Genomic DNA, 21,370 nt, shown 5'->3' with positions numbered 1-21,370 from the left:
TATATATATATATAGGAGCTCTGGTGGCATAGGGCCTTAGGCATTTGACTGCTAACCAGAAGGCTGGCAGTTCAAACCCAACAGCCACGCCCTAGAAGGAAGATTGGCCAATATACTTCTATAATGATGCCGCCTCGGATACCCAAGGAGGGGTCACTATGAGTCAGTTCCACTCGACAGCACATAACAACAACATGTGTATATATAATGTGTATGTATGTATATATGTATGTATGTATGTTTGTATATAGTGTGGACACTAGCAATGCTATATATATATGGAGAGAGAGAGAACTGCAGTGATGTTTTTCTAGTACTGCAAACAGACCCCTCAGCAGCCAAAGGGGCCCATTTAAAATGATAGCCCCATGGCTGAATGGGGCCTGGCATTGTTGATGATACCTCAGGTGAGTTTCTGGCAAATATATGAATCCAAAATGATGTTAAATGGGCAACCAAGAATGCTCCCCATCAGTGTTTGCTTAATGTGAAAGAAACCAAACCTAAAGGGAGAGAAAGGATCTCACTCTACGTAGCAATCATTCTCTTTAACTCATACTTCAAAAGCCAGCCCCAAAGAACAATCTTTAACTTTTAACATTCCAGGGTCATTGTAGATACATTTTAGTTGTTTGGTTAATTTGTAAGAGGTTATTATCATTAATCTTATTAATATAGGGATGTTGGTGGCTCATTGGTAGAATTCTCCCCATCCATGCAAAAGACTCAGGTTTGATTCCCAGCCATTATACCTCATGCATAGCCACCATCTGTCAGTGGAGTTTGCATGTTGCCATGATGCTCAACAGTTTTCAGTAGAGCTTACAAACTAAGATAGACTAGAAAAAAGGGCCTGCTGATCTACTTCTGAAAATCAACCAATGAAAACCTTATAGAACACAATGATCCAAATCACAACCAATCACAGAGATGGCACAGGACCAGGTAGTGTTTGCTTTCATTATGGATGGGGTTGCTATGAGCTGGGGGAACAACATGATGGCAGCTAACAACAAGCATTATTATTATTATTATTATTAGCACAAGTACCTCAGAAGAGAAAAAATCAAGGATTCATTTAATTGTTAATTAAAAAAAAAAATGATACAGAAACAAAGAAGAATAAAAGTGTTTGAATTTCTGTGTTACTGCTGTTTTGTAGATGATCGATCCACAGTCCTGCTGACCGATGCTGACTTTGGAGAGGCAGCTAAACAGAAGTCACTGACGGTGACCCACACGGTCCACTACCAGTCAGTGTCCCAGGCCACCGGGCCATTGGTGGATGTTTCGGATGCTCGCCCAGGAACGAGTGAGTGGTGTGGGCACTATCAGTGCTGAAAACATGATGACTCCCTTTCCCTAGCCAGAGAAATTTTGGGGCTTTTCAGTCCTATGCCTAAGAAACAATTAGGTATAATAACATCTCTAATTGGGTTATCCAGTTTGATCTTCACTGTCAACAAAAGTGTGTCTATACACGCACTTTTGGTATTGTTTTACTACAGAAAAACAGAAAATGCTAGAAATTTCAGCTCAATTATTATTATTATTATTATTTTTATTTAGACAACTCCCAAAGAAGGCAAGGCAATTAACATTAGTTGTATTACTACTATATGCCAGGGTCAAGCTAGAAAGGTCTTGTCACATGTATTTTCTTTTTAACCATGCAATCAGGTACCTACTTATGAAGCAGATCTTACAGCCATTATTTTACACATGGGAAACTAAGTCTTAGAGAGATTAGGTAAATAGCCCAAAGCTATACACACAATTAGCAGTGAAACCAAAATTCAACTCTAGATCTTTTTGCCCTCAAAGCTTATGCTTTTCTCCTGAACAAATTCTTAGAGAAAGTTATAGCCCTGGTCAATCTGGGAATTATGTTGGGCTTAATTGTTAATATTTGAATTCATAATGTAGAAATTAATTATTTCAGTGAAATTAAATTCTCTAATACATATCTAGAACTTATTAATTAGATATTCTTGTTTCTTCATAATTGAAATTATTTCTAACTCTCTTTTGATATTCTGATTATTATCATTTTGGAAGCTTTGATGTCAGTCTTTTAAATCTCTAATCACTCTTTGCTAAAATTTACATTCTTTGCATAGTGTGTTACAATTAGTAGGATAAATATTATACTGTCAAAGGCTATTCTTCATAACGCCCTTCTAACTGGTGAAGTATTTGTGAAATGCACTGAGCTTCGTTAAATAACACAGATTGATTATTGAGTAACATTGTAATATACAGGAAAACAGTTTAAAGAATTATTGAAATTAATCTGAAAAGATATTTTTAAGAACATGCTAAAGGTGTCTTTTATTCTTCATTTTTTTTCGACAACCCCCCACACACACACACACATATACACACTCTTTCCTTCTTTGATGACATTAACAGGTTCTGAAGTCATGAATGGGACCTGAGTGACAATTTGATTTGCAAAAGGCTGTAAATGAGAGCCTTGCTCTTAACATCTCTGCAATCCTTAACATTCTCTCCAGCAATTGTCATTTCCATTGTGATGTGCCTGGCATGGCTTCCACCTACTTCATACTCTGTTCTTTTGGGTCTCAGCCCTTTTTGCTCTTGCATCAAGAGAAGCTTTTAGAGCCTGAAGGGGCTGGACATTTAGATGGATGGATCCTGGGCTTGAGCATTCCTCTGGCATAGTCAGTGTGAGGGTTCCAAGAGAGGGGAAAGGAGGCTGAGACCACAAGACAAAAGCCCCAAACAGTGATCTCCAACTGTTTGAGTGAATGAGAACTACCCAGGGTGCCTGTTTAAAATGCAAATTCCAGGGCTCCACTCCCAGACATCCTGATCCAGTTAGTCCAGGATGGGGCTCAAGAATCTGCATTATAACAAGCATCCAAGGTGATTCTGATGCTGATGTCTGTAAAGCCCTCATTTGAGAAAGGCCTCCTGAAATAGTTAAGCTTTGGAAGATGACAGGAGGAAATGTTCATTACCCTTAAGCCTGTAGTGTCCTAGTGCGTTGTCCCTCATGCTTGTCCTGTCCACAGCTTCGTTCTTTTAGCCAGTTAAAATAGCAGCATGTATTTCTACCTCCCTTTCAATGTTCAATTAGCAGAGAAATGGACAAGAACCAGGAGTAAGAGAGGAGACCAACTAGAGCACAGAGAACCTTCCAACTGCATGGTCAGTCTCAGTCTGGCCATAGCCCATTTGCATATTCAGTTTCTCATCAGGCAGTGAACAAGTAATGAATCATTCTTCATTGCTCAATAAGTACTAAGAAAAAATAAAACAGACATGATGGAGAGTCATTGAAGGAGTGGAGGCAGTGGGAAGCAAGGAGCTCCCTTAGAACTAGGTCATTTAGGAAGACCTCCATTGAGGCAAAGGAGCTCTGGTAGTGTAATGCATAAGGCACTTGACTGTTAACCAGAAGACTCGTGGTTCAAACCCACCAGCCACTCCTCGGAAGGAAGGTTGGGCAATCTACTTCTGTAGTGATACTGCCTCAGAAACACAAGGAGGGATCACTATGAGTTGGGGCCGACTCAACAGCACATAACAACAACAACCACCACTCAGGTGAAGGCATGAACCAAGATCAAAATGACAGCAAGGAACCATCCACCAGGCAAAGGGAGCAGCAAGGGCCAAGCTCCCAAGATTTCTGGCATGTTGGGGACAGGAGCTGACCTGGAGTGTAGTGAGCAGCAGGGAAATGGTAAGGGATGAGCTAAGAGGGATAGCCTGATCTTGTAAGGCCTTGTAGACCAAGGTCACACATGTGCACTCCATTCTGGGAGTGCTGGGATGTCATCCCTAGGACTTAATATAGTGGTCATACCACAATGAAGCAATAGCAGCTTATAGAACAATATTTCTCTCATTTCTGATGAATTTCAGCCAATAATGTTTATTCATATTAGGCAAATCTAATCTAATTTATGGGAGCTCTGGTGGCATAGTCCCTAAGGCATTTGACTGTCAACCAGAAGGCTGGAGGTTCAAACCCACCAGCCACTCCTCGGAAGGAAGTTTGGGCAATCTACTTCCACAGTGATACCGCCTCGGACACCCAAGGAGGGGTCACTGTGAGTCGGGAATGACTCGACGGCACATAACAATAACAACAAATTAAATGATAGAAATGTCCAGATCTCCCAGCTTCATCCTCTCTATGAGACAATTGGTAAATTCATCACCGAAAGCTGAAGCCTCAGCATCTAAAAATGCAGAAATCAATAGCTGGAGGGAAAAGGCAAATTAATACCAGGATCATAATATTAGTTCATATGATATATTTTATAACTATTACCCACAAAATCCTTTCTTATCCCAAATTCAGGGTAATTAAAACAATTTGATTCCATGGACAGAAGCTTAATTCAAGTTCAGACCCATTGCTGAGAGACCAAGAGCTACTTATATTGTTGTTGTTGTTGTTGTTATTTGCCGTCGAGTCAGCCCTGACTCATAGCGACCCCTCCTTGGGTTTTCGAGGCAGTGTCACTACGGAAGTAGGATTGCCCAACCTTCCTTCTGAGGAGTGGCTGGTGGGTTTGAACCGCCAGACTTCTGGTTAGCAGTCAAGTGCCTTAGGCACTAATTCATTGGCTATTTAGCAGGCATGATGCCTCATCACTAACTTTTATATATATTAGCATGCCGAAGAGCCAAACAGAACACTTTCCATGCCAGGGCAGTAAATCCCAACATTTATCTACTTAGTAGATTACCTGGTACATCATATAAAAAAGGTTACTGAGTGGAATCAAAATAAAAATTTTTATATTAGCTGCTATTTCAGGAGCTATCATACAGAACAATTCAGTTCAAGAACAAAACAAAAGCCTGATTATTGAAAGGGGGGGGGGGAGTGCCAAAGTCATTCTATGTACAGCGGCAATTTCCCCTCTAGGATGCTGGCACAGAGCAGAACAGAACCGTAGGCTGTGGTTCAAGGAAACTATTATCATGACCTATATTTTCAACATTATTAGGCCACTGCCAAAGCTGTCCTCAACTAGAAAACAGGGATAATGAGCAAAATTAACTCAAAGAGAGTTCTGGCTTTGAATAGCAGCTGACACGTGCAGCTTCATCCTGCAATTTTCCCAGTAGGATGATCTCACTGAGAAAAGAGGCTGTGGGAGTCATGGTCTCTGCCCACCTCACACAGGTGAAGAATTTGAGGTTTTGAAAAAAGCATGCCCTTGAAGTGAGACTATGAAACTGGCCCCTCAGCTGGAATAAACCTGCTCAGAATGACCTTCAACAGCAGTTGCATTAACTTGAAGAAGAATAGAAATGTTGATACTTGCCATTAAGTTGACTCTGACTCATAGCTATGGCACGTATGCAGAGCAGAACTGCTCCATAGGGTTTTCAAGGATGTGACCTTTCAGAATCAGATCGCCAGGCCTGTCTTCCAAGGAATAAAAATGAGAACCCTCAAACCTTATGCAAAGGTCTAGGTAAATTTCTAGGAGCTCTGGTAGCATAGTGCCTAAGGCACTTGACTGCTAACCAGAAGGCTGGCGGTTCAAACCCACCAGCCACTCCTCGGAAGGAAGGTTGGGCAATCCTACTTCCATAGTGATACTGCCTCGGAAACCCAAGGAGGGGTCGCTATGAGTCAGGGCCGACTCGACGGCACACAACAACAACAACAACAGGTAAATTTCTGGAAATTACCAGAAAATAATTCTAGAACTGGCCCCTCCAAGCACCCTTACCAGGAGTAAGCCTGGTTAGAATGATTCACAGCTGTAGTTGCAAGAAACTTAAAAAAGAATAAAAATGAGAACCCTCAAAACTCATGCAAGGAGCTGGGTAATTTTCTGGAAAAGATTCATTAGCATTTAAATAACAAGCTCTACTTGTTTAAGCTCCACTTATCAAGTTGATAGTGCCTGGAAGACATTTTGCCTCCTACCCATGATAATGTTTTTTCTAACTCTTTGAGGACCTCTTTCCTAGCATTTCAGTGGAGAGATGCAATTATCATTCACCCCTTGTTGTCTCTAGAGCTTGGCACTCTAGCATAACTCATTTACATTCTAATCAAGGGAAAAAATGCTTCCCTATAAAGTTCTTATACAGAATTTTGCAAGTAAAGGTTGAAATCTGTCTTAAAATCAATGCCTCAGAGAATATATACCAACACTGAGTATTGTGATGACCTAGGAAATCTCAAAATATATTAATTTAGCTGCCATCTTTAAGCTTGTCTCCAGCATCACAGAATGATGGATTAGGTTCAAAGTCCAATAACTAAAAACTTGCAAAAAGGAAAACTCTGCATTTAAAAAGAAAGTCATCTCACCATTTAACCTGTGTCAGCCTGCGATCTCCAACATGGAATTATAAACAAGTTAGGGTCATCTAGGCACTGTACTAGAAAACTCAGATGCCCAGGATGAGAACACACATATGGTCAGACAAGCAATCACTGAACTCAGTCAGTAGGTTCCATGGAATTCCACTTTTATCACTTAATAGCTGTGTCAGTTCTCCTCCCTGAGCTTGCATTGCTTCATCCATAAAGTGACCTTGGGCCATGTCTATTCATTCTGGGAGTTGTGTGTGCCAGAGATTTTAATAGCTTCAATGGATGGGTCCATATTTGAATACCCTGCCCTGGAGAAACTTCCAGGCTCATGAGAACACATTGATAAGTGAGTATAGTAATCTCACAGGGTGGTTCCTCTCTGATTTGTTCTTTTGAAACTGCCTCATTCATGCTAAGCAATTGCCTTGTGGGATTTTATTTTAACATAAGCAGAGAAATACTCAGGTTTGTCAGCATAAACCCATGTAGTTTTTTGCAAGGTAGTCATGGCACAGCATACAGGTAAGACCCCAAGACATTCACTTAGGCCTAGAGAATCAGGATAGGGTAAATTAGTCCAATAATTAAAGTCCTAAGTTTCAGTCTTTAGGTGTTTACTTTTAATAAGTAATCTCAGGAGGTATTCTTGCCCATGGCTTGCCCTCAGTGAAAGTCTCTTATAACTGGGGTCTGAAGTCAGGAAGCAGAGTTTCCAGTAGAACCTCTGACAGAGTCTCAGTCTTCAGAAAGGGTCAGAGCCTCAACTGACGAAGTGTTGTTCAGCCTCTACCTGGCTCTTGTTGGAAGAACAAAAGTCCAGTGTTTTCATGCAGTTTAGTATTCTGGTTTGGATGATAAAGCTCTGTTCATGGAACACCCAGTTTACTTTGCATCAGGGTAACTCATACCGTATGTTCATAGGTCAAGGGTGCACAATTCAGAGTTTGTTAACGTAGATAAACTAAGGGGTATGTCATATCATGTCACAACAAAGCAGGGGTCTAAAACAAGGTAGCTCTGGTGGTGTAGTACCTAAGGCACCTGACTGCTAACCAGAAGGTTGGCACTTCAAACCCACCAGCCACTCCTCAGAAGGAAGATTGGTCAATCCACTTCTGTAGAGATACCACCTCAGAAACCCAAGAAGGGGTCACTATGAGTCAGAGATGACTCAACAGCACATAACAACAACAACAACATAGTGGCTAAGTTATTTCCAAGAAGTTATTTGTCAATTTAAGTTGTTTACAAAGTAGCTCCAATGCTCAAGTCACATGTTAAATGTTTCACACATATGTGATTTGGAATCACTATGTTATAAATATATATCACAGCAGTAAATATACGGTATTGTGCTTAGAAGTGTCCAGGACATTTTGAAGTATAACTACATAAGTTTCCTCTTTGAGAAGCAGAGAATTCAAAAGTGGGAATGTCCTATCCAGAACCTTTAGGCTGAAGCCCCAGAAAAATCATTTACCCCTTTGCCATAGAATTCCACAAAAGCAAATGTGGTGGCCTATCCCACTGTCTAACATTCTCTGCTATCAGAGCATCCTTTTTCTTAACTCATTGAACCAAAAATAACCAAACTCACGCTGTCGAGTCAATTTTGACTCATAGTGATGCCTCCTTGGGTTTCCAAGGCAGTATCACTACAGAAGTAGATTGCCCAATTTTCCTTCCAGAATGGCTGTTGGGTTTGAACCACCAGCCTTCTGGATAGCAGTCAAATACCTTATGCACTACACCACCAGAGCTCCTTAACTCACTGAAGAGGTGAGCAAAGTACCCAGTCCACCCCATTGACTTAGTGCCTTTGGTTCCAGACTCAGGAAAAACTTACCTGTCACCAGATTATGTTTATATAAACCTTCGTGTTTTTAAAGATGGTAGACATGTGAAGTCTGGATGCTCCTTCACCTTTGTTCTCCAGATTGAATAATCCAAGTTATCTTTGTTCAAATTCAGAAAATTTCATTGAAGAAGGGATATAACTACCATAAGCAAAAGGCTAAGGGAGTGTTGGGACAAAAAGATAACAGTCTTTCTGCTCTTGGAGTTTGCAGTGTAGTGAAAGCATAAAACAATCATACTTGATACAATGGGAGTCCCTGGGTTGCACAAATGGTTATGCATTCAGCTATTAACTGAAAGATTGGAGCCTCAAACCTACATACAGGCATCTTGGAAGACAGTCTGGTGATTGCTTCCAAGAGGTCACAGCCTTGAAAACCCTATGGAGCACAGTTCTACTCTGTAAAGAATGAGGTTGCCATGAGTCTGACTTGGTGGCAACAGTTTTTTGTTTGATTTTTTTTTTTTTTTTGGTTTTAGACAATTAGTACATACGAGACATGAGACAACAGTACAGGGGGACACCTCAAGGCAGAACTTTAGAATGGATATGCCCCTAGAGCATATATGGCCTAGGTTCCTCATTTTACAGAGATGGAGATGCTCAGGGAGTTTAAAAGATGCATACTGGGTCATGAAATTATTAAGGGCCAAGAGCAAGGTTCAGACTTAGAACTTCTCAGTCCTAATCTAATTGTTCTTTCCCCTTCAGGGCTTTTAAAATGCCTAAGAATCCAATCCAATTGCTAGAAAATGACATTGTAGTTGGTAAAGTAGAGAGTCAGTGAAAATGAAGAAAATCCTTCATGAGATGGATTAACAAAATAGCTACAACAATGTGCTCAAACATTGCAAAATAGTGAGGATGATGAGGGACCAGGCAATTTTGTTATGCATGAGGTCACCATGAGTCAGAGATAACTCAACAACAACAAGCAACAACAATATCAGATGAGTGTTTCAGACCATAAAAGAAAGGAAAAGAGGATTCTGGGAAGGGAAAATCAAGGAGGGCTTCCTAGAGGGCTGGGCCCTTGAGAGTGGGTAGTATGGCTGGATGGGGGAACTCCACTCAGAGGTATGCAGCTCACCTCAATACCTCAATCCCAGCCAACCTTGGGCATTTAGAGACAAAGATAGATTGTAGGCTTGACTCTTCACAGATCCAACCACCAGGAGAAATGCAAAAGCTGGACCAACAGCAAGAAACCGGTATGCCAGCCAGTGGACGCTCAACAGACCCCACCCCACCATTTCAGCACACACTCTCACCACAGACTGGAGGCTGCCAACACCCAGGGCTGCAGGCTCAGTGGACAAGGAGAGTGACAGTTACAGCGTCAGCCCTTCCCAGGACACAGGTAAGGCTCTGTCCTCTTCTTCCTTGGCCTGAATGGCCCAAACCTTACACTTGCCCACACCATGAACTTCATGGGCTCTTTAGGGAGGAAAAAGGGGCTTCTGTTGTTTTATGTAGTCTCTTTTAAAGGTTGGAGTTTAGGAGTAGTGTAAATGGTTAAGCACTCATCTGCTCACTGAAAGGTTGATGGTTTGAATCCACCCAGAAGTGCCTTGGAAGAAAAGCCTGGTGGTCTACTTCCAAAACATCAACGATTGAAAACCCTATGGAGCACAGATTTACTCTGATACACATCCAGTCACCATGAATTGGAATCAACTTGACAGCAATTGATTTTTTTCAAATGACTAAGCAATTCTATCTAAGAGTTACCAAGACAACTGTATAGTATTTACACTCAGAGCTGAATGACTTCTGCAAAATAGAGCCAAAAGGTATCTATTTTGCAGGTGTCCTGAATGTCAGGCCCAAGCTGCTCTCTCCGTATAGTTCCTACCCTACTGGGAGAAAAAGAGAAATTTTCAGCTTTTATCTGCACAACTGAGATAATTCCTGGTTACCCTCAGAGAGAGTATAACCCACTGCCAGATCCAAGATTAAGATACTGTACTTGAAGTTATGTGACAAGGTTACAGCACCCTCTATAGGGAACATAGACTGATCCGTTTGACAACTAAACAGAGGTTGATTATAAGGTAAGTCATCTAATCTATGCCATCAACCACCAAGATTTCACTTCTGAGAAGATAAGCCTAATAATAGCATGGATTGCCCCCTCCTTAAAATTTTGAAAAGAAATTACATATGAACCTAATAGCTGTAGGAAATTTGAATACTCAATTTTCTTTTGTTCTTGATGATATACTTCGAAAATAGTGTTCCAAAGGTGGGACGTCACCATTTAATTTATTTTTATAGCTGTTAATTCTTCTTAGAAGAGTCTCAGTGTTTCACTGAGGTGATTTCAGAACTTTTTTTGTGGGCTTCATTGCAGAACTGACCAAGAAGACGTTGCCCAGTTAAAAGACATGCTTGCACCTGTTTCTGCTTTGTCTGTTTTCTAGTCGGTGAAGAGTGGCAGATCTAGAAACACATGGAGGAATCCCAGCAATGGAGACTGTTCTGCTTTTTCTGGGCAATTCATGTGCAAAGCCACATCTTCATTTCTAACCACTGTCACATCTACCTTCCCCTAGACTGAGGCCTGAGGAGCTGAACTCATTCATGCCAATTAAAGAGTCTCTACAATATTGATTGATTTGCAAGTCAGGGCAGGGAGAGGGGACCCTGAAGTTCATTTACACCACAGTCCCAATTGTTTTAACTAAATCTAGAATTTTTTTTAAGAGGGATGCGTTACTTATGTATGCGAATGCCGTAAGCTAGGGGCATCTGACTACAGCAATTCCACTGAAACAAGGTTTCCTGTTTAAGAAACAAGCAGCGGGAGTGACAGAAACAGATTCTTCTGATCACAGAGTCAAGACCCCTGGTTGATTGTATAGTGAGCTGAAAGAAATAGCCAGAAGCCAGAAAGAATGATCCATTTAGTTCAAACGTAAGGGGACAAGTCATCCATCTTGTTTTTTCTTTGTCATGGTGTAGATCGAGCAAGGAGCAGCATGGTCTCCACAGAAAGTGCCTCCTCCACTTATGAAGAACTTGCCAGGGCCTATGAGCATGCCAAGATGGAAGAACAATTGAGACATGCCAAGTTCACCATCACAGAGTGCTTCATATCGGACACATCTTCCGAACAGTTGACGGCAGGGACTAATGAGTACACAGACAGTCTGACCTCCAGCACCCCTTCAGAATCGGGGATCTGCAGGTTCACTGCATCACCCCCCAAACCTCAGGATGGAGGAAGAGTGATGAATATGGCGGTTCCAAAGGCACATCGGCCAGGTGAGAAGAGGAATGGGTGGGCCATTTTTCCGGAACATTCTCTTTTATCTTATTTGTGAATCTTTTATCATTTATCTTATTTGTGAATCTTTTATCATTTATCTTATTTGTGAATCTTGATGGGGTTTGGTGGAGACAGCTCATTGCTGCTCCACATGGTGTCACCTTGGAAGGTTACATTGGAGCTTGAGACTCCACTTCCAAAGTGGCTCACTCACATGACAACTTGGTCTGTCAGTCTACTGTGTAGATCTCTCCACAGGGTTGGGCTTCCTCATATCAAGGTGGTTAAGAATGAATGTCCCAAGAGATAGACAGTAGAAATTGTCAGGTTTTTTTTTTAAGGCTAAGCCTGGAAATTGACACAGCTTCATTTCTACCATATTCTTTTGGTCAATTACTTACAGGACCCCAGGAGCCCCAGATTCAAGAGAACTCCACCGCTTTATGTGAGAAATGTAAAAACTTTGGGGGATGTATTTTAAAACTGCCATACCACGGGCTTTCAAAAGAAGAGTGATTTTACCAATAAGCCTATGTTTGGGCCTTTGTTTCACTGAGTTGTCCAAAGTGATAATAATTTACTAATAGGTTGGTCAGTAGTTTGGTCAATGACTTACACATATTTAAATACTCTGGGGATATTAATGAGGGGTACAAACGCTAAAGCCTAGAGAGCCTGGCAGACAATTAAATGAATGAAAAGGATGTGAATAGAGGACAAGGAGAGTGATGGAGACATGGACATTTATAGAACTCATGGGCCATCAAAAGGGAACAGATTCTCAAAGTAATATCAAGTGGAAATGGAGGTCTAGTATGGGCTAGTTCTTAAAAAAAAAAATGTCAGAAATTTCAGTTTTATATGGAGACACAATTTTTAAGTGTCACCTCAGATGTTTGCAAATCAGCTACAAAGCAAACAAAATACATCTTCAGACTGAATCCAACCCAAGGCACCCAGTTGTAGTTCTCATCTGAAGAATCACTTTTTCACCAGAAATAGCTACCTGTAGACTCTCATTGTGGCCTGGTCTCTCCAATCTTGTTGAACCAAGTTTTATTTCCCATATTACCCATTTTCTGAACCATTGTACCTGTTCCTTTTCAAAAATTTCTTTACTTTTTTTTTTTTAACTTTTTATTGTGATTTGGGTGAAAGTTTACAGAGCAAATTGGTTTCCATTCAACAATTTATACACATTTTGTTTTGTGAAATTGATTACAATCCACACAATGTGATAGCACTCACTCTTCCCACTTCCTCCTTATTGTTATTATTTCCATTCATCCCTTTTTGCTATCCTTTCCTGCCTTCTGAGCTTTATCCCTGGGCAAATGCTACCCTTTTGACTCATAAGCTTGATGATTTTTAAGACATGTGTACCTCCCTGTTATCACTGTTCACCTTCTAGGCCTATCTATTGTCTGGCTGAAAGTTGAGCAATGGGGGTGAGTTCAGTTCCCTTGAAGGGCCATAGTCTCAGGGGTCCCACCAGTGTGTATCAGACCAACAACCTTGGTCTTTTTTTCATGATTTTGAATTTTGTTCCACATTTTTTCTCACTCTATCCAAGACCTGTTATTGTGATCTCTTTCAGAGTAACTAGGTAGCAGTGGTAGCTAGGTACCATCTAGTTCTTCTGGTCTCAGAGTCATGGAGATTGGGGTTCACATGGTCCGTTACTCCTTTGGACTAATTCTGTCCTTGCATCTTCAATTTTCTTCACTCTTCTTTGCTCTGGATAAAGAGGGAACAATAATTGCACCTCAAATGGCTACTCACAAGCTTTTAAGACTCCAGTTGCTACTCACCAAAGTAGGAAGTAGAACATTGTCTTTGTGGGCTATTTTATGCCAATGTAGTCTAGTTTCTTGGATTATTTGCTCAGCATATAGATTGAATGAGTATGGTGAAAGAGTGTGACCCTGACACACTCCCTTCCTGATATTAAACCATGCAGTATCCCCTTGTTCTGTATGAACAATAGCCTCCTGGTTTATGTTTAGATTCCTCATGAGCACAATTAAGTGTTCTGGAATTCCCATTCTTTGCAATGTTATCAAAAACTTGTTATGATCCACACAGTTGAATGCTTTTGCATAGCCAATAAAGTAAATATCTTTCTGGTATAATTTGCTTTCACCACAACTCATCTGACATCAGTAATGATATCCCTCGTTCCACATCCCTTCCTGAATCCAGGTTGCATTTCTAGAAATTCTCTGTCAATATAGTGCTGCAACTATTTTTACATTATCTTCAGCAAGATTTTACTTGCATGTGACAGGAACGATTTTGTTTGATAATATATACATTCTGTTGGATCACCTTTCTTTGGAATGGAAACAAATATGAATCTCTTCCAGTCAGTTGCCCAGGTAGCTGTTTTCCAAATTTCTTGGCATAAATGAGTAAATGCCTCCAGTCTGACATTCATTTGTTGAAGCATCTCAATTGGCATTCCATCAATTCCTGGAGCCTTGTTTTTCACCAGTTCCTTCAGTGCAGCTTCAACTTCCTCCTTCAGTACCACTGATTCTTGTTCATATGCCACCTCCTGACATAGACGAACATTGACTACTTTTTGGTACAGTGACTCTGCATATACTTTCTTCTTTTAATGTTTGCTGTATCAGTCAATATTTTGCCCCATGAAATCATACAATATTGCAACTCAAGGCTTGAATTTTTTCTTCAGTTCTTTCAGTTTGATAAATGCTGAGCATGTTTTTCCCTTTTAGTTTTCTACTTCCAGGTCTTTGTAGATTTATTATAATAATTGACTTTGTCTTCTCAAGCTGCTCTTTGAAATCTTTTGTTCAGCTGTTTTATCTTGTCATTTCTTCCATTTGCTTTAGTACTCTCTGTTCAAGGACAAGTTTCAGAGTCTCCTCTGACATCCATTTTTGTCTTTTCTTCCTTTCCTGTCTTTTTAATGACCTTTTGCTTTCTTTGTGTATGATGTTCTTGATGTCATTGCACAATTCCTCTGGTTTTCGATCATTGGTGTTCAATATATCAAATCTATTCTTCAGATAGTCTCTAAATTCAGGTGGAATATAATCAAGGTCATGATTTGGCTCTCATGGATTTGTTTTAGTTGTCTTCAACTTCAATTTGAATTTGCACATGAACAGTTGATAATCTTTTCCACAGTCAGTCCCTGGCCTTGTTTTGGCTAAAGACACTGAACTTCTCTATCTCCTCTTTCTACAGATATAGTTGATTTGATTCCTGTGTATTCCATCTTGCAAGGTCCACATAAGCAGCCACCATTTATGTTGTTGACAAAAGGTATTTGCAATGAATAAGTCATTAGTCTTGCAAAATTCTATTACGTAACCTCCAGTGTCATTTCTATCACCATGGCCATGTTTTCCAAATACAAGTGATTCTTCTTTGTTTCCAACTTTCACTTTACAATCACCTCTAATAATCAATACATCTTGATTGCACGTTTGGTCAATTTCAGACTGCTGATGTTGGTGAAATTCTTCAAATTCTCTGTCTTTGGCTTTGCTGGTTGGTGCATAGATTTGAGTAATAGTCATATTAACTGGTCTTCCTTGTAGGTGTATGGATATTATCCTGTCACTGACAGCATTGTACTTCGGTAAAGATCTTGAAAATTTTTTGTGATGATGAATGCCATGCCATTCCTCTTTAATTTGTCATTCCAAGCATAGTAGATCATATGGTTGTCTGATTTAAAATGGCCCAAACCAGGCCATTTTAGCTCACTAATGCCGAGGATATTAGTTTTTATGCATTCTATTTCATTTTTGACAACTTCTCATTTTCCTAGATTTATACTTCATACATTCCAAGTTCTGATTATTAATGGATGTTTGCAGCTATTTCTTCCCAGTTTGAGACATGCCACATCAGCAAATGGAGGTCCTGAAAGCTTTACTTCATCCACGTCATTAAGGATGGCTCTACTCTGAGGAGACAGCTCTTCCACAGTCATATTTTTGAGTGCCTTCTGATTGTGTCTGTACTATATGAGACAATGATTCAGGGCCATTCATAAAGTTTTCCAGTAATATGTCAGACAGTGTTTCACTGCTATTCATAAGATTTTCACTGGCCAATTCTTTGAGAAGTGAATGGACACTTCCTTCTCCCGAGTCAGTCTTATTCTGGAAGCTCCACTGAAACCTGTCCACCATGTGTGACCCTCCTGGTGTTTGAAATACTGGTGGCATAGCCTCTAGCCTCAGAGCAATATGCCAGCTACCACAGTGTGACAAACTGACAGATGAGTGGTGGTTGCCCCGAACTCTGAACTCACTACCGTCAAGTTGGATCCGACTCATAGCAACCCCTCCTTGGGTTTCTGAGGTAATATCTCAATGGAAATAGATTGTCCAACCTTTCTTCCAAGGAGTGGATTGTGGTTTTGAATCATTAGCCTTATGGTTAGCAGTCGAATGCCTTAGGTACTACGCCACCAGAGCTCCTGGTTGCCCCCTGTGTACTCTATTATTTTCATAGATATATTTGTAGCACATATAAATACATATGTAGAAATATCCTCTGTCAAACCTTTATATATTTGTAGGTGTAGTCCCATCCACCTTCCCACACTTATTGGGCTTATATTTCTTTTATATCCACTTGTAGATTATTATTATTGCTGTTGTTGCAGATTGTGTATGTAATGGTATTTACCTCTGTTGCCTTTAACTGTTTTATGCCTCCAAGTATCTTCCTTTGCCTTGATCATTTTGTCCTGACCTCCCCCTTGTTATTTATTGTCTTTCCCTTCACCCAACATCTTCAATATTTAATTACTCCAATTGGGTTTTATGGCATAGGTCCAGCTGACAAGAGTCCTATAAATGTATAAAATTATATAAAATAAGAATTTTCTATCCAGCAAATTATCTCTCAAACCAAGTCAAGATATGTGCCAGCAAAGAATAAAGAATCATGGTTTCATTTATTTTCATTCTGTCAACCCCCTCAAAGGAGAAGATGAGCTGTTATTTGTGGGTGTTTTCATTTCAAGTACTTTTTTGTTGTTTGCACTTATTTACAAGCCAAATGCAGAGAAACACTGGATCAATGCCTTGGCTATTTGTGGCTGTCCAACCTCAGCATAAGGAGAACAGGACAGGTGAAAATATGCCTTTGGGTATGTTGTTTCATCATGTTCATCTTCAGTTGCTGCATCTATAAAATGGATATTATTTGTTTATTACTTGTGCCTATCATGTGGGGAAGGAGCCCTGGTGACACAGTGGTTAAGCACTTGGCTGCTAACCAAAAGGTCAGTGGTTTGAACCACCAGCCATTCTCTGGGAGAGAGATGTAGCAGTCTGTGCCTTTAAAGATTATAGACTGGGAAATCCTATGGAACAGTTCTGCTCTGTCCTTTGGTTTTGCTATGAGTTGGAATTGCCTCGATGGCAATGGGTTTGTTTTTCTTATTTCTTATCTTGTGAAGTTTGGGTAAGATGTATGTAGCATAATGCAGATAACATATTCAACATTAGTTGCTATTTCTCTTGTTGTCATGTTAACACTGTTGTTAGAATCCCCACACTAACTCCGAAGCCATCTACAGCTGCATCACTGGCTTCTGTCTTCTTCTCTGCTTTCATTTCTTTTTTTTTTCAGTGGCCATTGAAATCCTGGAAAGCATCTTCATCACTTGCATATCACCCTATCAATTGCTTTATGCTTTCATCTAAGACATACTGTGACAATTTCCTCTTGGTATCTGATTTAGGATATAGAATGAGCTTCTGAGTTGAATGGCTTCCTTTATTTGTGCTGGTCTTTAAATAATTCAAGATTTAAAGTTTCATTTTTGATGGCATGTTTTTCATACTGATGCATTAATATTAAGTTTTAACTTTATTCATGACATTGTTCTAAATCACAGCAATGGCAAGATCACAACTAAGTTCTTATAGTCTCAATGTAGCCTTGATAGCAAAATTGTTTTATAACTTGAGGGTATGAGTCCTTTCTAAATAAATGAGAGTTCTAGTGTCTGTAAGTTCTGTTTTGCTACCCTAGATGACTGTACTATTGTTGAACATTTGATATGCTTCACAAAAACATCTCAACCTTCTAGAATCCTTCCTGTTTCTACTTTACATTACAACCAAGTTCATTGTTTGGCACCAGATACAAGGTTACAGTTTATTATTCCCTGCCTACAGGCTGTATCAAAATCAGCAGCTCCTTGAGCTTTGCTTTAAACTTCTTCACCTGTATTCCCTCTTGGTTCTAGGTAATATCAATCAGTATCGCTTTCTGTTTGGCGTTCATGGTCTTCCAAATCTTTGGATATCTTTGTCCCTACCATGAATGTTTTTTTTTTTTTTTTGTTGTTGGTTGTTTTTTTAATCCTTTTTTTTTTTACCCTTTTCTTTTGACTGTTTCCAGTAGTAAGTATTACAATCCCCAGACTTAAACTCTCAGCAGATGAGGATCACATTAAATAAACTCCATCTGGATTTAACTGCAAGAATATGGGAAACAAGTCCTAGTTACTTCATATTTTTTTCTTAGTGTCTAGCTGAGTTTCAAGGAAGCTCTGGTGTCACAGTGGTTAAAACACTTGGCTGCTAACCAAAAGGTCAATGGTTCAAACCCACCAGCTGCTCCGTGGGAGAAAGATAAGGTACTCTGCTTTCATAAAGATTTACAGCCTTGGAAACCCTATGGGGCAGTTCTACTCTGTCCTATATAGGGTCACTAGGAGTCAGAATCGACCCAATGGCAGTGGGTTTTGGGTTTAGCTAAGACTCAATGGCACATAACAACAACAACAACAAGTTTCTGACAGACACATAGTGAGTACTCAAGAAATACTTTCAAATGAATTCATGGTATTGGAAATATGCACCTAGCACTGTTTCTGGAACATAGTAGGCACTTCATAAATGTTATTGACTGAATGAATATATCATAGTTGTGATAATGACTAAACTGTCTAATTGGTTAACATATTGCAATTATTAGAAATTACTGTTGGAATACAAGATATTTTAGTCTACTTTATCTTCCAGGCCACCTTTAAACATACTGATTTATTCTCTGTTCTTGTCATTAACAAATCAGAAACTCTCTTCCCCAGACAAGGAGAAACTCCCAATGCAATGTGATGACTCATAGGCATTAAGGCAGGTTTCCGAATCTAGCTTTAGACCTCTAATAATACCTAAATTTTTAATAAGATGCACTTTTAGAAATCATGCATTTTAAATAAAATGCTAATTGTGTAATTCTTTTTTTTTGCTTTCTCCGCAGTAAGGGGTGGCTACTTCAGTCTTTAGAAACAATAAAACAAATAAATAAAAACACCCTCTATCCTCTGAGAAGTAATTGGAAAGCTTAACAACTTTTTGCCCGTTGGTCAAGGTGGTTTCCAGTCTTTAGAGTTCAGTACCTAGCATTGGTTTCAGGTAGCATTTTGAGCCAGTTTCTAACATTCTTGGATTACTACTGCTTCTTTATTCATGATGTTTACCCTGTGTAATCAATAGGTGCCGTTCCACAAAGCTACTGAAATCAATTTAAAACTTCAAATATGCAGCCTAATACAGCCTGGCTGGCCAAGTGCAGAGGAAGGGAGAGGCCCTTCACATCTCTAAACTTAAACTCTTGAGGGCTCAGGCTTAAATAAATGCATGTCAGCCCCTTCTGTGATGAGTACATTACAGGTTTTCCAGCTGGAAATGACCACTGCCTAGCACCAACTTCATTCTTTGAATAACTAGAGCTATATGAAGCAGCAGAGTCCCTAGGTAATACAAATGGTATATGAGCTTGGCTGATAACCTAACAGCTGGAGGTGTGGGTCCACCCAGAGGCATCAGAAAACCAGTGGAGCCCAGTTCTACTCTGACAGACATGGGTTCTCCATGATTCAGAATTAACTCAACAGCAGTTGGTTGTTTTGTTTTATCACTTCTTTTTTTTTTCTTTTAATATATGAAACAGTTATTAGATTTAAATTTTTGGAGCTGGGTATCCCATATACTCACTCTTTCTTGAATGTTAGTGTTTAACCAAGAGGTGGGAAATGAGAGAGGGCACTTGTGGCACACGGAAGTGGCCAGTGCCCTTTCCTAAGACAAGCCCACTTCCACTCAAGTAACTGCTGCTCTGACTAAGGCTGGCCTTCTTGTCCTCTCTTGTCATTTCAATCATGCTATTTTCCCTCTCATATTGGTTCTTGAGTCAAAATTTAGACTCCAGAACACTTCACTGCCAAATGCCCTTCCCCCACCTCATTCTATCTGCATCTCCCTTGTGATCTGAGAACTTGTGCTCTCTGCCCCAGCAGGTAAACTGGTTCAGACTCTTGTGCCCACCTCAAGAAATCCAAGGCTTCACACTTTATTGCTTGTAACCAGATATGTCTCTCTCCTGCCCTTTCAGGAGTCCCTGGGTGACACGAATGGTTGCATGCTTGGTTGCTAAACAAAAGGTTGACAGTTCCAGTTCACCAAGGGGCACCTCAGAAGAAAGGCCTAGCAACCTACTGCTGAATGATCAGCCTTTGGAAACTCTATGGAGCACAGTTCTACTCTGATAGACATGAGGTCATCATAAGTTGGAGACAACCCTACAGCAACTGGCTGGCTTTCCCTTTATCCCTTGGGCTTACTTGTCAGAGTCCTGTGCTTCATATGTTGCCGCCTCCTCCTCCTTTCTGCACACTATTAAAATTCAGTTTTGAAATTTCTATCATTAATATTATCCTAACCAAAAAAAAAAAAACAATCACTGCCATCAATTCAATTCTGACTCATAGCAACCCCCATTGGGTTTCCAAGGTGATAAATTCTTATAGAAGTAGATTGCCCCATTTTCCTTCCAGGGAGCAGCTGGTGGGTTTGAACCACCAACCTTCTGGTTAGCAGTCAAATGCCTTAGGCACTGTACCACCAGAGCTTCTTAATGTTATCCCAGAAGCTATAAAAAAGGTCTCCTTTCAAGTTCAAGTATCTTTGTCACCTACAAGCATACACACACACATATGTTTTCATTTACACACTTGCACATATACACACACTCATACACAAGCTGGCACACATATACATGCATGCACATGTACACACTTGCATACATACTAAATGAGTTGCCCTGGGCTCCACCCTGCTAAGACTGGCCCTATGTCTTCCCTCCCTGCTTCCTTCCCCTTCTTCCTCTAACATATATTTATTAAGTACCCACTAAATAACTAGCTCTGTTTTAGAAGCTTGGGATACAGTGGTAGAAAACACCCACAAAAATCCCACCTTCCAGAAGCTTACATTCTTGGAAGGGGGACTGACAATAATAAATTAAGGATAAAACATAGCTTCAGATCATGACAAGTGTAGGAATAGAGAGTCAATTAGACCAAGGTTGATTGAGAGGGACAAGGGCTATTTGGAAGAGGATGATCTGGAAAAACATCTCTGAAGTGAGATGTCTGTCAAGATGTGGACACTGTGATAGAGGAAGACCAAGAAACACGCTAACAGGACTGTGGTTCAGGCAGAGGGAAGAGCAAAGAACAAGGCCTTGAGGTGAGGGTGAGTTTGGCAATTAAAACACTATCAAGAGTTCCTCTGGTCTGCCATGTGTATGTTGTTGTCCTATGCCATCAAGTCTATTCTGACTCCTAGCAACTCTGAAGGACAAAGTAGAACTGTCCCTTATGGTTCCTTGGGCTGTAATATTTATAAGAGCAGATCACCAGATCTTTTATGCTGCAGAGCCATGGGTAGGTTTGAACCAACTTCCTTTCAGTTACTTGCTGAGCACTTAACTGTTGTGCCACCATGCATAAAAACTTTAAAATATTCCCACAGAATTTAAAGTGAATGGGCCCTGTGGCCATTCATTAAAACCTACATATATTGCTGTTTATACCTGCTCTGTATAGACCTAAATATTTGGATGTACT

The 21,370-nt window shown here is 40.2% G+C and overlaps 1 protein-coding gene across 1 annotated transcript in view; it reads left to right on the top strand.

The window, feature by feature from the left end:
• Positions 1-21,370, top strand: part of DSCAM (DS cell adhesion molecule) — a 981,394-nt gene that overhangs the window by 947,261 nt on the left and 12,763 nt on the right. The window contains exons 31-33 of the mRNA XM_042781616.1: positions 1,163-1,312; positions 9,343-9,540; positions 11,145-11,447. Coding sequence (XP_042637550.1) covers positions 1,163-1,312; positions 9,343-9,540; positions 11,145-11,447 — 651 coding nt within the window. The remainder of the gene's footprint in view (positions 1-1,162; positions 1,313-9,342; positions 9,541-11,144; positions 11,448-21,370) is intronic.

This window comes from Orycteropus afer, unplaced genomic scaffold, assembly GCF_000298275.1.
Source record: "Orycteropus afer afer isolate SDZICR_OR568_19922 unplaced genomic scaffold, OryAfe1.0 scaffold00137, whole genome shotgun sequence".
NCBI lineage: Eukaryota > Metazoa > Chordata > Mammalia > Tubulidentata > Orycteropodidae > Orycteropus > Orycteropus afer.
This window is presented reverse-complemented; position numbering and strand designations above follow the sequence as displayed.